At 48.1% G+C, this 18301-nt stretch overlaps 1 protein-coding gene across 1 annotated transcript in view; it reads right to left on the minus strand.

Moving 5' to 3' along the window:
- Positions 1-338: 338 nt before the first annotated feature.
- LOC143997801 (uncharacterized) overlaps positions 339-18301 on the minus strand; it is a 96527-nt gene continuing 78564 nt past the window's right edge. Inside the window, exon 4 of the mRNA XM_077493607.1 lies at positions 339-508. Within this exon, the coding sequence (XP_077349733.1) occupies positions 382-508 (127 nt within the window). The 3' untranslated portion in view covers positions 339-381. The remainder of the gene's footprint in view (positions 509-18301) is intronic.

The raw sequence follows: 18301 nt of genomic DNA on the forward strand, positions 1-18301 counted from the left end.
GTGTCATTTCTTCAGTGTTGTCACATGAAAAGAGAGGAGAAAAGATTTACACAAATGTCACCGAGGGGTGTACTTACTTTTGTGAGGTACTGTATCTTGACAGATGATTAGATGATTGTTCAACCTGCACAATAGTGGGAGATGCCCCCCCCATCCCCCTCACCCCCCCGTGGATTGATGTATTCTTCTTGTGATGATATCTGATCACCTTCATTCCATTCTGTCCCTTGTGCTGTTATTTCCTGTTCTTTGTATAATCAGCATGGAAACATCTCACATTTATGTCAAAGAACATTCTGAACTCCGAGCAGATAGAAAAGACACAACGAACACCGATCTGTATTCATCAGATATAAATTTTATTATGTAATAAAAGAAATGTTAGTAAAGCGTTATAAGCCAGCGCATCATTTCCGGAAAGTCGGTCCCTGAAGAGCTTTGCAGATCAATGAAGAGCCAATCAGAGGATGGTATCGTCCTGGAGAGGGCGGAGTCACGGATCAAACTCCTGGTAGAAAAGGAAGAAGAAGGTTACCTACAGCGGACCTTCACCCAATAGGAGAAGTTATTTGCACCTGGCTCCTCCCCTTTCCTCCTACACAAATATATTTAACCCCTTTCCCTCTCACACCTATATATATTATTATTACAATTATTTCTTTTTCGCAATCCATACACAATGAAACACAACAAAACAAAACACACTTTTTTTTTTGAGCAGCGTTATTATAAAAATAAATATTGTTACTGAACAATAAATGTGTGAATTTTATTCTGTAATTTGTCCCGTTTAAATTGACACTAAAATTAGGATTCTGGTACAAAGTATCGCAAGTTATTTATAAATTAAATAAAATGTTTCTTTTTTATTTAATGTGCGTTTTTAGCCCAGGTTCACATTGATGCGGTGCGGGAAATGCAGCGACCCCTCCCCCCCCCGTGCTTTTCCTGCACCGCATCGCAATGTCCAAATAAAAGTTAACAACACCCCAAAAGCAGGTGACAAGCACAGTGCGTTTGTATGAAACGAATCACATGGGTATAAACGCCCACCGCGCCATCCGACTCCGGTGTGGCTAAAGAAAAAAGGGTGACTGCGCCTTTCTGATGCGGATGCGGTGCAATTTGAGCCATCACTGAATAGAATCGCATTTGATTTACACAGGAGTGTGGTGCGATTCACATGCGGTGCCCAGTGTGAACCTAGGCTTAAATGCAAAATGTGTAAACAAAAAAACCCCCAAAAAGTTTGAAAATGAACATTTAATAAAAAATAAAATAAAATAAATAAATCAGCAGGAAAATAATAGTTGAAAAGAGTAAAAATAAAAATAAAAAACTTGCTTTAACCAACATCCTTTGCAGATCTAAGTTCTTCCCTTTGATCTGCAGAGGAATGAGCAGAAAAATACAAAAGTAACAATATGTAACATTGTATGTTTGTATAATGGAGTCTGGAATTGTGTTGTTTATAAAGAGAGAGTCGGATGCTTTTTTATCAGCTAGATCTGCTGACACCTTCTCTGAGTATACAGTAATGCGGCTTTGATTAAACACATCCAACAATTGCTGTATACTGAGGGGGTCCCAGCAGCAGGAAAAAGAGACTGGACATGCTACATATGTCCTGTGTACAATAATGACATTTTCTGGGGCATGTGTAGCACGTCCAAAGTCTGTAACTAGTTTTAAAATATTTTTTCCTGACGTGTTTCTGACTTTCTGTGTCTAGCAGAGAATAGCTTGGTGCTCCTGGTGCCTTCCATGCGAGCGCAGATGTGCCCCGGGGGCTTCAGGACTAGTGATGGACGAACTTCCGACGGGACGTCTCGCGAATGCTAAACGCGAACGCGGCCGATAGTTCGCGAACCGTAACGTTCGCGGCGGGCCCCATTGACTTCAATGGGAGGCGAACTTTACAAACCTACAGGTCAAATTTGCAGCCACAAAATAATTACTAGCTGTGCAAACATAGTCCCACCACATGGCCAATGACATAACACATGTATGAGGTGAATTTGGGATCGACAACTACAAGCATTCTTTTTTTATATGGGAAATTGTTGTGACAATTCAGGACTGTGGAGCGCATGAAGGCAATGGAGGAGAGGGAAGGTCAGGGTAGGCAAAGAAGAGGGTGCAGGAGATGATCACCAGCAGCGTGACATACAGCAATGACACATGCACCGTGATAGAGTGATCTGACAACAGCACCGTGACATAAATCACTGACACCAGCACCGTGATAGAGAGCACTGACACCAGCACCGTGATAGAGAGCACTGACATCAGCAGCGTGACATAAAGCACTGACACCTGCACCGTGATATACAGCACTGACACCAGCACCGTGATAGAGAGCACTGACACCTGCACCGTAAGCAGCCCCAGGAGTAAGTCAGCATAGCACAGGGATGGTGGGAGCCCCTCATAATGAGCATAGCACAGGGATGGTGGGAGCCCCTCATAATATGCACAGCAGAGGTACAGCCCCAGGAGTAAGTCAGCATAGCACAGGGATGGTGGGAGCCCCTCATAATGAGCATAGCACAAGGATGGTGGGAGCCCCTCATAATATGCACAGCAGAGGTACAGCCCCAGGAGGAAGTCAGCATATCACAGGGATGGTGGGAGCCCCTCATAATGAGCATAGCACAGGGATGGTGGGAGCCCCTCATAATATGCACAGCAGAGGTACAGCCCTAGGAGGAAGTCAGCATAGCACAGGGATGGTGGGAGCCCCTCATAATAAGCAGCCCCAGGAGGAAGTCAAGTATGTGCAAGTATTTTATATGTGTATTACACAACTACATGGGCGTCCGCAGCAGGGGGCAAGGGTGGTCAAGTGCCCCCCCTGGAATCCCCAAGGTGTCTGCCGTAGCCATCGCCTTGCTGCATTTTTTTTCCATTTTTTTTTCCATTTTTTTTGTCCGCTGGTGGCTGCATCTTACGCCCTCTCCGACTCCTATGGATCATAGTACTGGATGGCTCTGTGTACTGCGGCCACTCTGTAACACAGTCCCGCCCCCACAGACCAGCTCGTGTGATAGTAAAGAGAATCAACGTTCCCCCTATCACACGAGCCGGTCTGGGGGGGCGGGGCCATGTTACAGAGCGGCCACAGTACACAAAGCCATCCAGCACTATGATCAAGAGAAGGAGATGCTGCAGGTACAGCCCACCCTATGTGCAACAGTGCCTGGATAGGAGGATGGGGGGGGGGCCCTGCCAATTCTCCTATCCAACTTATTTTACTGTCCCCAGTTCACCTTGTGCTCCCTGCCCCCCCCCAGTGCTCTCCTCCACCACACTCTCCTGCCCCCCCATTGCTCTCCTCCACCACCACACTCTCCTCCCCCACCAGTGCTCTCCTCCACCATCACACTCTCCTCCCCCACCAGTGCTCTCCTCCAACACCACACTCTCCTGCCCCCCCCCCAGTGCTCTCCTCCACCACCACACTCTCCTGCCCCCCCCCCCCCCCCAGTGCTCTCCTCCACCACCACACTCTCCTGCCCCCCGTGCTCTCCTCCAACACCACACTCTCCTGCCCCCCCAGTGCTCTCCTCCACCACCACACTCTCCTGCCCCCCCAGTGCTCTCCTCCACCACCACACTCTCCTGCCCCCCCCCAGTGCTCTCCTCCAACACCACACTCTCCTGCCCCCCAGTGCTCTCCTCCACCACAACACTCTCCTGCCCCCCAGTGCTTTCTCCACCACCACACTCTCCTGCCCCCCCCAGTGCTCTCCTCCACCACAACACTCTCCAGCCCCCCCCCAGTGCTCTCCTCCACCACCACACTCTCCTGCCCCCCCCCCCAGTGCTCTCCTCCACCACCATACTCTCCTGTCCCCCTCTCTCCTCCACCACACTCTCCTGCCCCCTCACAGTTTTCTCCTCCCCTGTTCTTGCTGCCCCCCAACTCTCCTGCTCTCCCCATCCTTCTCTAGCCACCATTCCAGTGCTCCCCCCTGTCCCTCCAGTGCTCTCCCCCTCAGTGCTCTCCCCCCTGTTCCCCCCGCCCAGTGCTCTCCACTCCCCCCGTTCCCCCCCACCACAGTGCTCTCCGCTCCCCCCAGTCCTCTCCCATCCATGCTCTCCCCCCTGTTCTCCCCCCGTGCTCTCCCCCTGTTCTTCCCCCCCCCCAGTGCTCTCCACCCCCTCCAGTGCTCTCCCCCCTGTTCTTTCTCCCTCCCTCTTCTTTCCACTCCCCCCAGTGCTTCCCCCCCAGTGCTCTTCAGCTCTCCCTATCACTCTCCAGCCCCCACCCCAGTGCTCTCCAGCCCCCCATTCTCCCCACCCCTGTTCTTTCTGCCCCCCTGGTACTCTCCAGCCCCCCCAGTGCTCTCCACCCCTGTTCTTTTTGGCTCCCCCCAGCACTCTCCACTCCCCACCCCTGTACTCTCCACTCCCCCTGCATTCTGCCCCCACCCATGTGCTCTCCAACCCTACCAGTGCTCTTCAACCCCCATAGTGCTCTCCAGTCCCCAGTGCTTTCCACCCTTGTTCTTTCTGGCCCCCACTGGTGCTCTCTACTCCCCTCTGCTCTTTGTACCCCCCCAGTACTCTCCAGCCCCCGTGCTCTCTACCCCTGTTTTTCTGCTCCCCCAGTGCTCTTCACCGCACCACACTCTCCTGCCCCCCCGTGCTCTCCTCCACCACCACCACCACACTCTCCTGCCCCCCTGCTCTGCAGCTCTCCCCATCCTTCTCTAGCCACAATCCCAGTGCTCTCCCCCGTTCCCCCCCAGTGCTCTCCCCCCTGTTCCCCCCCCTGTTCCCCCCCAGTGCTCTCCCCCCTGTTCCCCCCCAGTGCTCTCCACTCCCCGCAGTGCTCTCCCCCCACAGTGCTCTCCACTCCCCCCAGTCCTCTCCCCTCCATGCTCTCCCACCGTTCTCCTCCCCAGTGCTCTCCCCCCAGTGCTCTCCCTCCAGTTCTTTCCCTCCCAGTGCTCTCCACTCCCTCCAGTTCTCTCCCCCCCAGTGCTCTCCCCCCTGTCCCCCCCCCCAGTGCTCTCCCCCCTGTTTTTTCCCCGCTGTTCTTTCTCTCCCCCTGTACTCTCCACTCCCTCCAGTGCTCTCCCCCCCTGTTCTCCCCCCAGTGCTCCCCCGTGCTCTCCCCCCTGTTCTTTCCCCCCCAGTGCTCTTCAGCTCTCCCCATCACTCTCCAGCCCCCACCCCAGTGCTCTCCAGCCCCCCATTCTCCCCACCCCTGTCCTTTCTGCCCCCTGGTGCTCTCCAGCCCCCCCGAGTGCTCTCTACCCTCTGTGCTCTCCAACCCTACCAGTGCTCTCCACCCCCCATGGTGCTCTCCAGTCCCCCGTGCTTTCCACCCCTGTTCTTTCTGGCCCCCACTGGTGCTCTCCACTCCCCCTGCTCTTTGTACCCCCCAGTACTCTCACGCCCCCGTGCTCTCCACCCCTATTTTTCTGCCCCCCCAGTGCTCTTCACCGCCCCACACTCTTAGCCCCCCCAGTGCTCTCAGCCTACCGTGCTCTCTACCCCTGTTCTTATTGGCCCCCCGTGCTCTCAAGTTCCCCCCCAGCGCTCTCTGCTCCCCACCCCTGTGATCTCCACTCCCCCTCGCTTTTTGCCCCCACCCATGTGTTCTCCAACCCCGCCAGTACTCTCTACTCTCTAGTACGCTCCCCCTTCTCTCCAACTCCCACCCAGTGCTCTCCACTTCCCCAGGACCAGAGGACAGGCTGGCTGGGGTCGGAAAATGAGGATGGCTGAAGGTGCAGGTGGCCAGGGACCACTCCATCTCACAGCAGACAGATCCTCTGGAAGGAGCACCGTCCCCATCCAAAACAAGAACAGACCCTGCCTGCTGCTGCCCATCATGGATATCCTGCTGGCATGCAAGGTACCGTACCAAGCATCAACAACACACCTTCTCACAGACAGGGACTGCAGACTGGGACATGGGGCAAAGGAGGGGCTGCATTTGATGGACACAGTGAGGCTGCATTTGGTGGGCACAGTGAGGCTGCATTTGGTGGGCACAGTGAGGCTGCATTTGGTGGGCATAGTGAGGCTGCATTGGTGGGCACAGTGAGGCTGCATTTTATGGGCACTGGTGAGGCTGCATTGAGCTCTTGCATCAAGTCTGCAGTCTCTGACCATCTCCTGTAGCATATCTGCAGTCTCTGAGGGAGTCTGGAGAGGAGTCAAGAGTGGGAGCACTGGCAGGATGGGGGTCATGGGAAAAGTCAGACTTGTGTGGACTGTGGACAGGAGACTATAGGATAAAACCAGAGCCACCAAGCTGGAGCCGACTGACTGAGCCCTGCACAGTGCACCTGAGAGGAGGTCAGTGAAAGCACCGCCAGGCCAGTCGGGGGTCACTGATGTAAGGGGGGAGTGAATATGATAATGTAAGGGGCACTGATATAAAGGGTTTCCTCCTTATATTAGTAACCCATCCCCCTTACCTTAGAGTATTCTTTCTGCAGAAGGTGGTCCCCCCCCCACGTTCTGAGTTCCTGGGGTCCCCCTTGATGATTGATCACTTACCACTATTAACTGGTAAAATGTATGGTTTTCCCTTTCATGAACAAGAAAATAATGCCGTTATGCTGTTGGGCTGGTATAATAATGCTGGGAGGCTGGTATGAAATTTTTTCCAGGGCTGGTTTTTGAAAGCATGGGCGTCCGCAAGGTTACTCGGGTGGCTGCGTATCATGCCCATATAGCCTAGAGAATGTACTTCTTTTTACATTGCAATACATCTGTTTTTGCCATATTTTTATCTTGATGAAAACAGCCAATACAGTGACAGTATGAGATCAATATATGGCCGCAACAGATGTATTGCAATGTAAAAAAATGTACATTCTCTAGGCTATATGGGCCTGAAACACAGCCGCCAGAGTAACTTCCAATACAAAGTGAAGATGAATTATCTGTTATATAACACATATGTATTACCAGTGGAAAGATTTTCATGAGATTGTCGAAAAGGGGTGGAGCATGAGTGGCCTTAAAATTATGCCCCCCCTTGTAAAAAGTTCTGAGGACGCCCATGCACAACTATATACTGCACACCAAATAGTACACATATACCAGTCCTTAAGGACCTTTGTGGAACTAGTAGGTTGTGATTAGCAGACTGTACCTCACTCAACCCTATATACTGTAGTACACTATACCTTACCAGTCCTTATAAGGACCTTTGTGGAACTAGTAGGTTGTGATTAGCAGACTGTACCTCACTCAACCCTATATACTGTAGTACACTATACCTTACCAGTCCTTATAAGGACCTTTGTGGAACTAGTAGGTTGTGATTAGCAGACTGTACCTCAGTCCCTATACTCATAAAGGACTACTGCAGCAGAAGGGCAGAAGTCAGCAGTAGTGCACCTCAACCCTACGTATTGTGGACCTATACCAGTCCTTAAGGATTAGCAGACTGTACCTCACTCAACCCTATATACTGTAGTACACTATACCTTACCAGTCCTTATAAGGACCTTTGTGGAACTAGTAGGTTGTGATTAGCAGACTGTACCTCACTCAACCCTATATACTGTAGTATACTATACCTTACCAGTCCTTAGAAGGACCTTTGTGGAACTAGTAGGTTGTGATTAGCAGACTGTACCTCAGTCCCTATACTGATAAAGGTCTGCTGCAGAATAGGGCAGCAGTCAGCAGTAGTGCACCTCAACCCTATATATTGTGGACCTATACCAGTCCTTAAGGATTAGCAGACTATACCTCACTCAACCTTATATACTGTAGTACACTATACCTTACCAGTCCTTATAAGGACCTTTGTGGAACTAGTAGGTTGTGATTAGCAGACTGTACCTCAGTCCCTATACTCATAAAGGACTACTGCAGCAGAAGGGCAGAAGTCAGCAGTAGTGCACCTCAACGCTACGTATTGTGGACCTATACCAGTCCTTAAGGATTAGCAGACTGTACCTCACTCAACCCTATATACTCTAGTACGCTATACCTTACCAGTCCTTAGAAGGACCTTTGTGGAACTAGTGGGTTGTGATTAGCAGACTGTACCTCAGTCCATATACTGATAAAGGACTGCTGCAGAATAGGGCAGCAGTCAGCAGTAGTGCACCTCAACCCTATATATTGTGGACCTATACCAGTCCTTAAGGATTAGCAGACTGTACCTCAGTCCCTATACTGATAAAGGACTACTGCAGTATAGGGCAGCAGTCAGCAGTAGTGCACCTCAACCCTATATATTGTGGACCTATACCAGTCCTTAAGGATTAGCAGACTGTACCTCACTCAACCCTATATACTCTAGTACGCTATACCTTACCAGTCCTTAGAAGGACCTTTGTGGAACTAGTAGGTTGTGATTAGCAGACTGTATCTCAGTCCCTATACTCATAAAGGACCACTGCAGCAGAAGGGCAGCAGTCAAGTATTATATTCTTTCTATATTTGGAAGAAAGAATATTATACGTGTACAACCCTATTACCATACCAGTCCTGAAAAGGACTTTTGTGGACCTAATAGTAACAGCTACTGATTAAACTGACTGTCCCTCACTGCCACACACTGCTTCCTGTCTGTCCCTATTTAAACTGACAAAACACAGGCTGCTGCAACAATAACTTGAATAGCACTCAAAACTATATCCTGTACTACTACACCATACCAGTCCTGAAAAGGACTTTTGTGGACCTAATAGTAACAGCTAATGATTAAACTGACTGTCCCTCTCTGCAACACACAGCGTCCTATCTGTCCCTCTCTCAGCACTGACAAAAGACAATCTGCTGCAACAATGACTTGAATAGCAGTGCCTCAAACCTATATCCTGAACTACACCTATACCATACCAGTCCTTAAAAGAACTTTTATGGACCTAATAGCTAGCGATTTGGGTCACTGCAGTCTCTCCCTGCTCCACACAGCAACCTCTCCCTATAGTGACAGTAGAAAGAATGTAAAATGGCCGCCGTATCGGGTCTATTTATAAGTTAGGGGGAATGTCCAAGTGTCCATGTGCTGTAATGTCTCAATTGGCTGTCCTGTACCCCATGATGGATGTGTCATCATAGGTCAAAGTTCTTTTACACAGTAAACACGCAAGTCCACCAGGCGAACAGCGGCAATAGTCCGCCGATCGGGCGGACCGCGAACAGCCGAAATTCGCCGCAAACTGACCGCGGGGCGAACAGTTCGGCCATCCCTATTCAGGACCCGGTAGTGAAATGCGGCACATCTAGGCACACAGACATCGCAGGTATGGAGGCCCCGGGTCTCAGGTTGCTGTGCATCTACAGATGTTGCAGGTCTCTGACGGGTAGACATGTGCAGTTAATTTAGTTCCGAATTGAAATTCAGATACATTTTTAATTTTTTGGAAATTTGGATGTATCCGAATATCCAAATTACAATAGTATCGAAATGTAAACTAATCCGAAATAACGAAACAAAATTTCAGATGAAATTAGAATTCCAATAGCTCTCTAATCAAATCTGAATAGTTTTGAAATTGAATTTGAATAGTTTTCTAGTCAAATTCAAATTTGAAATCCTTTTTTCAAATTAAATTTGAATTTCCGAAGAGAATAGAATAGAATAGAAAATAAAGGAATAGAATAGAAAATTAAAGAAAAGTTTAAATAGAAAATAAAGGAATAGAATAGAAAATTAAAGAAAAGATTAAATAGAAAATAACGGAATAGAATAGAAAATAAAGTAATATAATATAATAAGAGTATACTATAACAGAACAGAATACAAAACAAAAGAATAGATAATAAAGGGATAGAATAGAAATAATAGAGTAGAGTAAAATAGAATAGAAAATAAAGGAATATAATAAAATAAAATAGAACGAATATAACCATCTTCTGAAATTCGGATTTTACATAAAATACATTTAAATGTGGATAGAATAAAAAAAATACAAAAATAAAATAGAAAATAATAGAATAGAAAAAAATAATAGAATGGAATTGAAAAAAGAATAGATTAGAATAAAATAGAAGGAATAGAATACATTCAAATTAGAAGAGAATGGAAAAAATAGAATAGAAAATAAAATAATAGAACAGAAAAAAATAGAATAGCATGAACAATAAAAAGGAATAGAATAGAGAGACTGTTAGAAAAGTTTTAAATGTTTATTGTGTGACTATATTGTGACAATATTCCTGAGACTGATTTTTAAAATGACTTCTGAACAGGTTGTTGTATTCACTTGCTGTATTGTTTTGTCTTAACTAACTCCATAGTAAGTTGTAGGATGACTAGGTTTAACTATATATGATAGCATAAGATTGTAAAGGAAACTGAATAGCCAAAATAAAGTACTAGTCTGTACCAGACACGCTATCTATGTTTCCTCAGCCAATAGAAGCATAGAGGTGGTATACTTGTAGGGTATAAGGAGGAGGGGGGAGGGACATTCTTTTGGGAGACACTTACTGCAGCTTTTGTCCTGTAAGCATGTCTCCCTTTTGTGGGCCACATCAGAAATAAATTGTCTTCTTCTCAATACATCTGGAGTTTTGACTGATCACACGAGAAGATTCCTAACATTTTTGGTCCTTCGCAAGCCGGAAACAACATGTTGGTTTTCAGATCAGACGGCCCCGAAAAAAACTTCGGTGAGTATTGGACTTTGAAGCTCACTGAACGATTAAAGTCCCCCCATTCAATGTTATTTGGTGAAAAGGGGGCGGGGCCTAAGATCTGAATTCCACTGTCTGTTTCTGAACTTAGTGTGATCCAGTCCAGGTGTTTGAGAGGTAAGATAATTTAAATTATTCTTAATTCTTTCTAAGAGTCTTTTCTTCTCTTTCTCTTTGATTCTGGTTTAATGTGTTGTAATTGCCGACATTGGTATTGATCGTATAATATCTAGATGATCCAGTGCTCGTAGACAGAGACACTTGGGGACGTTGTCTAAGGTAAAAAATTATGTCGCCCGCTGTCCGGACAAATAAGAAAAAGATTTGAGGTATACCGAACGTCAGAGGTTGATTGCCTGACTCTGTCGGAGGTTGAATGCCTGACTATTTAAGCGCTGTTTAGTTAAGTGATCTAAAAAGATGCAAAGGCTAACTTTCTTCTGTGTGTGTTTACTTTATCTTTGCTCATGTTTAACCTTTTTTCATTCTCTCTATAGTGTGGGGAGTGCTGATATTTTTACTCTTGTATTCCTATTGTTACCGTGGATCAGGTACAACAGTCTTTGTTCGTTTACATGTTTTGTGCTGCGTATTCCTAATGTGCCCTTAGAAGGAGATAAGAAATCATTCTTCATGTGCTCATGTTCTGTGTGTTTGTAAAAAAAAAAAAAAAGGTAGCACTGAACTCACTCTCCCCCTCCCCCTCCCCTCATGTAAACAGTGAGCTCTGTGCTTCAAATTCCTGCCTGAACGTATCTGTAAAAGTTAACCCTTGACCAGCTATGACAATACAGAAGGGTTATATTGTAAATATTGAAACTTAGCATAAAAGAAAAAAGGTTACACTGATAACACCAGGCTGCTTTATTATTTTAGCATGCCACGGTGTTACAGGAAGCACGCGGCAGAAATTGTTGATGGTTTGGAGGTAGATGGGAGACATGAAGGTGGATTGCACTGTGGAGTGAATAGAATGTTGTAGAATTATTATCAGGTGGCTTGATGAATGTGAGGAAAGAAAAGGCTGAGAATGTTTTCATTACTATGATGGTCAAGAAGCTGTTTCTCAGAAACAAGAAAATGCAGATTGCCTGACAGAGGTAGCAGAAGAGAGGGAGATGATGATAGGCGACTAGTAGGGCAGAATTAACCCTTTGAGCACACAGAGGTTAATTTGTGCATCTGTGGAAATATTAGGACTTTTGGTGGGAAAGAAAGTCTGAATAATAGTCTTAAAGTAAATATTTATATTGGATGAGTTATTTTTAGAATTGACAGACTTTCACCTGTGAAGTGTTAATGATACAATGCTGTTTATATTTGGGTACATTTATAAAGTTAAAAGTTCTGAATCAGAATACTAAATATTAATTAAAAAGAAAGAAAGTTCTATTTTGGGACCCCGTGGGTTTCACTTGGGACCAGAGAATAAGGGGAACAATACAAAAGGGGGTTCTTAAAGTTTTCTTAAATTTTGCTAAAATATTGGGGTCTGAGGAAATATATTCAGAGGTGTGTGTGTGTAATATATGTATTTGAATAAATGAAAGAATATTGTTTTTAACAACTCCAAGGTAAGGAAGGCGTTTGGTGGTTTGATCTGTGATCCTGTGCTCATTCATGTTAGATAAAAAGTATCCATTTTTTCCAGCCTTAATTTGAGTGCAGGTATGACACCCCCCATCCCCCTCCTTCTACACAACTGAAGAATGAGGCGCGTTCCTTTCTATGGGGTGGGTGTCTACTGATTACATGAATGAGTACAAAATGTAACCTTTAGAGGTATTTTAGAGCATTAAATGAAGGTATGAAATAATGTAGACTACACAGTCCTTAGAAACAAAGACAAATGATGTCCTTCCTGGGTATGACCCATTTTTGTAGAGCCTGGATTCCTGGGCATCCCATGCTGACTGCCCCATTGGTACAGGCAATACATGGGAGCCCAATGGCCCCCCCCAGGATTCCATAAAATGGAGTGAGGAAACAGAGGGCTTTTACTGACATAAAACAAGTCCTTTCTAGTTCATCAGTGCTAGCCTTACCAACCAATGACAAACCTTTCCAACAAACAGTAGACTCAAGGGAAGGTCACATGACATCAGTACTTACACAGTCACATGGCGGGCACCAGAGGCCGATTGCTTCGTACTCTACAAAATTAGACAGTGCAACTAGAGCACTTCCACCCTGTGTACAAGCACTGGTAGCTGCAGCGGTGTAGTGGTTAGCACTCTCACCTAGCAGTAAAAAGGGTCGCTGGTTCGAATCCCAACCACGACGCTACCTGCCTGGAGTTTGCTTGTTCTCCCTGTGCCTGCGTGGGTTTCCTCCAGGTGCTCTGGTTTCCTCCCGCACTCCGGGGACATGCAGGTGGGTTGATTGGCTTCCGCCCCGGGTTGGCCCTGGTATATGAATGGGGACCTTGGATTGTTGGATCCTTGAGGGTAGAGACCAATGTGAGTGTGCAATGTACAGGGGTAGGGGCTAGACACTCACTCAGGCTGAACTGGATGGACTGGTGTCTTTATTCAACCTTACTAACTATGAAAGGTACCACATGCAGTGTCTGTTATCCTCTTACAACAAAAGATATCACATTTGAGCCCAGCACGACACCTTTCCTGTATGACAATACTCTTGACACAACCTCACATAACAATACAGAGGTGTACTACATTAAACCCATCCACACTACTACCACTTCCTACTGATGGTCATAAAACATGACTGCTCTGCTGCCATCACTGAAAAGGTACTGCCACAAAGTGATCTGAAAGATGTACCGTTATCTAACCCTGACATGACACTTTTTGTTGATGGTTCTAGTAAGAAAAATCCAGATGGCACAAATGCAGCTGGATATGTAGTAGTGACACAGGATGAGATTTTGGAAGCGGGGCCACTACCAAAACACAAGTTGCAGAACTTGTAGCACTGACAAGAGCATGCATACTGTCAGAAGGAAAATCCGTAACCATATACACTGACAATCAATATGCCTTTTCAACAGTACATGTTTTTGCACAACAATGGAAAAACAGGGGGATGGTCACCTCCAGTGGTAAACCAATTTCACACACGGCCTTCATTCTAGAGTTCCTAGATGCAATACAGTTACCAAAAGATTTTATAATCGGCAAATGTCAAGCACACACAATATATACAGACCCCATCATAAAGGGAAATAAAAGGGCAGATGAAGCTGCCAAAATAGAGGCACAAGAAACACAAATAATGACAGAACGAGAAATCCATAGAGATAGATCATACAGTCCTTACTGATATGCAGCAGTATTGACACATGGAGTAACACATGTGTCATACAGGGGGGGTGACTGAGATGTTTATTTAAGGTATGTACAGTCTATGGCTTCACTAACTACTAAAAAAAACTTTTTTGCTGTCAATGCATTATATGTTCAAGACACAATGGCTCAGGGAGGCATAAGACCACAGAAAGGGAAGTTCCCCATACAGCAATATCCATTCCAACACATTTGCATGGATTTTATTGAATTACACGAATGTGAAAGGAAGAAATATTGTTTGGTAACCAGGCACCCTGACCAAATGGGTGGAGATATTCCCGACAGGAAGTGCAGATGCACAGACAGTGATAATGGACCTCATCTTGTAATTAAAAATATACATCTGACAGAAGTGATGAGAATTACAGGGAAATACCATTGTGCCTATCATCCCCAATCAGCTGGATTGGTGGAAAGACATAATGGCATTCTAAAAAGCAAACTGAGAAAAGCTATGGAAGAAATAGGTAAAAATAATTGGATGTATTGCCTACTAGCAGCTGTGACCAGTATGTATATCACACCCACAAAAGAAGATTTAAGCCCATTTGGAATGATAAGGCCAAATAAGATACCCTTACAATCAAATGAAACACCTAGTGAGCAGTCTGAGCACACGCCAGCAGAATACATGTCTAGTCTGAGCACACGCCAGCAGAATACATGTCTAGTCTGAGCACACGCCAGCAGAATACATGTCTAGTCTGAGCACACGCCAGCAGAATACATGTCTAGTCTGAGCACACGCCAGCAGAATACATGTCTAGTCTGAGCACACGCCAGCCAGGGGCGTAACTAGAAATCACAAGGCCCCATAACAAAATGTTGTATGGCCCCCCCCCCCAAAAAAAAAAAATTAACTAATGCCATTGAACAACAGATTACCACACCCATGTGGCACAGTACCCAGGCAACAGCTTATATTCATTTCGAACAACAAAGTATGCAGTATACTGTATGCAGCCCCTGAAGGACACACATTGCTGACCTCCATCAGTACAGTGCAGACCCCCCAGCATTACAGACACCCCTCAGTACAGACACGCCCCTACCTCAGTGCAGACCCCCCAGCAGTAAAGACACCCCTCTTAGTACAGACACCCCCCTACCTCAGTGCAGACCCCCCAGCAGTAAAGACACCCCTCTTAGTACAGACACCCCCCTACCTCAGTGCAGACCCCCCCCCCAGTGCAGACACCCCCCTCAGTGCAGGACCCCCCAGCAGTACAGACCCTTCTCAGTAGTACAGACCCCCCAGCAGTGCAGACACCCCCCTTAGTACAGATACCATGTGTGCCTAGAGGCGATTCAGTTCGCATTGTGCGCTATACAAGTATTTCATTCATTCATACCCCCCAAGTGCAGACCCCCATCAGTGCAGACACCCCACTTAGTACAGACACCCCCCCATTACAGACCCCCCCTCAGTGCAGGACCACCCAAGCAGTACAAATACCTCCCAGTGCAGACTCCCCCCTCAGTGCAGGACCCCCCTCAGTAGTGCAGACTCCCCCCTCAGTAGTACAGAGTCCCCCCTCAGTGCAGACACCCACCCTCAGTGCAGACTCCCCCCTCAGTAGTGCAGACTCCCCCTCAGTGAAGACCCCCCTCAGTAGTGCAGACACCCCTCCATTACAGACCCCCACTCAGTGCAGAACCCCCCAGCAGTGCAGACACCCCCTTATTACAGACACCCCCCAGCATTGCAGACACCACCTCAGTGCAGACACCCCCTCAGTGCAGACACCTCCCCCCCCTGAGTAGTGCAGACCCCCCCTGAGTAGTGCAGACGCCACCCTCAGTGCAGACACCCCTCAGTAGTGCAGACACCCCCCCATTACAGACCCCCCTCTGTGCAGGACCCCCCTCAGCGCAGGCACCCCCCAGCAGTGCAGGCTCCCCACTCAGTAGTGCAGACTCCCCACTCAGTAGTGCAGACTCTCCCCTCAGCGCAGACCGACCCCCCCCCCGTAGTGCAGACCCCCCTCAGTAGTGCAGACTCCCCAAGTAGTGCAGACCCCCCAAGTAGTGCAGGACCCCCCCTTAGTAATGCAGGCTCCCCCCACAGCGCAGACCCTCCCCCTCAGTAGTGCAGACCACCCCACAGTAATGTAGACTCCCCCCAACGTAATGCAGACCCCCCTCAGTAGTGTAGACCCCCTCAGTAGTGCAGACCCCCCTAGTAGTGCAGGACCCCCCCTCAGTAGTGCAGAACCCCCCCTCAGTAGTGCAGACCCCCCTCAGTAGTGTAGACCCCCCTCAGTGCAGGACCCCCCCCTCAGTAGTGCAGACCCCACTCAGTAGTGTAGACCCTCCTCAGTGCAGCAGACCCCCCCCTCAGTAGTGCAGCAGACCCCCCTCAGTGCAGCAGACCCCCCTCAGTAGTGCAGACCCCCCCTCAGTGCAGCAGACCCCCCTCAGTAGTGTAGACCCCCTCAGTGCAGCAGACCCCCCCTCAGTAGTGCAGCAGACCCCCCCTCAGTAGTGCAGACTCCCCCTCAGTAGTGCAGACTCCCCCTCAGTAGTGCAGACCCCCCCTCAGTAGTGTAGACCCCCCTCAGTAGTGTAGACCCCCCTCAGTAGTGCAGACCCCACTCAGTAGTGTAGACCCTCCTCAGTGCAGCAGACCCCCCCTCAGTAGTGCAGACCCCCTAGTAGTGCAAACCCCCCATCAGTAGTGCAGACCCCCCTCAGTGCAGCAGACCCCCCCTCAGTGCAGCAGACCCCCCCCTCAGTGCAGCAGACCCCCCCTAAGTAGTGTAGACCCCACTCAGTAGTGTAGACCCTCCTCAGTGCAGCAGACCCCCCTCAGTGCAGCAGACCCCCCTCAGTGCAGCAGACCCCCCTCAGTGCAGCAGACCCCCCTCAGTGCAGCAGACCCCCCCTCAGTGCAGCAGACTCCCCCTCAGTAGTGCAGACCCCCCTAGTAGTGCAGGACCCCCCTCAGTAATGCAGGCTCCCCCCACAGTAGTGCAGACTCCCCCCCTCAGCGCAGACCCCCCCCACAGTAATGTAGACCCGCCCCACAGTAATGTAGACCCCCCTCAGTGCAGACTCCCCTCAGTAGTGCAGACCCCCTCAGTGCAGGACCCCCCCCTCAGTAGTGAAGACCCCCCTCAGTACAGGACCCCCCCCTCAGTGCAGCAGACCCCCCTCAGTAGTGCAGACCCCCCTCAGTAGTGCAGACCCCCCTAGTAGTGCAGACCCCCTCAATGCAGCAGACCCCCCTCAGTAGTGCAGACTCCCCCTCAGTAGTGCAGACTCCCCCCTCAGTGCAGAAGACCCCCCCCTACATACATGAGAACAGCACTGATGCACAGTGCCGTGTGTGTCCCTCGAGCGTAGGCTCCTCCTCCTCTGTGGATGTAAACAGAGAGGAGGGGGAGGCGGCTGTGGTCCGTGCTGCTGTGTCCCTGTCTCGGCACGAGGTACTACAGAGAGCAGTGTTAGTGATGCGGGGGCGGCTGCCGCTACCCCAGCGTGTCACCCCTCTGGCGGGTGTCACCCGGAGCGGCCAGCACCCGTCTACTAACACCACTCACCAGGCCCCAACTCGGCTGCGGGCCCCATAGCGCCCGCGTGGGTCGCTATGGCGGTAGTTCCGCCACTGACGCCAGCAGAATACATGTCTAGGTTATTAATACAAAGACGTACTAATGATTTTGGTTCTGGTCTAGAAGGTCCAATTCAAGAAGATGAAAAGGTGCATGTGGGAGATTGGGGTCTCAATGAACAGCACTTCACATTTGGTGGGAATGTCCAGAGATAAAGCTACATTGGCAAGAGATTTTAGCCTACATTGAAATAATAACCGGAGAAAAAATACCATGCAGCCCGCTGAAATGTTTGTTCTATGGAGTAGAGGAAATAAGTAGTCATTTACAAACGAAAAATAATAAGGAAAAAGAAAAAGGAAAATGAACTCACTGGTAGTTTATTTGCTTAATGCGGCAAAAGCCTTGATAGCGGTAAATTGGACACAAGTTAATAAACCCAATATTAGAGAATGGGTGCAGAGAATTGAACATATTAATAATATGGAATATTTAGTCAAAATGGAGAACAACCAAATGAACAAATATTGGGCAGTATGGAAAAAATGGAGATCATTCAAAAGGACAGAAACTTACATCCAAGTATTAGTAGAATAAATAGAGGAGGAAGGGCCAACAAACATAGGGGGAGGTGGGGACGGGGGGGGTTAGGGTATATTTCGGGAAAACGGCGAGGAGGGAAGATAGGAAATAGAAGGATGGTAAGCAAGTGGGGTAATAGGCCACGGATCGTACTGTAAAGAATATTTGTTTCCTTCATATGTTTTCTTTTTATTGTATTTGTGGCCTGTTGGTTTCGTTTTATAA

Source organism: Lithobates pipiens, unplaced genomic scaffold, assembly GCF_037356315.1.
Source record: "Lithobates pipiens isolate NorthernLeopardFrog02 unplaced genomic scaffold, aLitPip1_a1.2 Scaffold_19, whole genome shotgun sequence".
Taxonomy (NCBI): domain Eukaryota; kingdom Metazoa; phylum Chordata; class Amphibia; order Anura; family Ranidae; genus Lithobates; species Lithobates pipiens.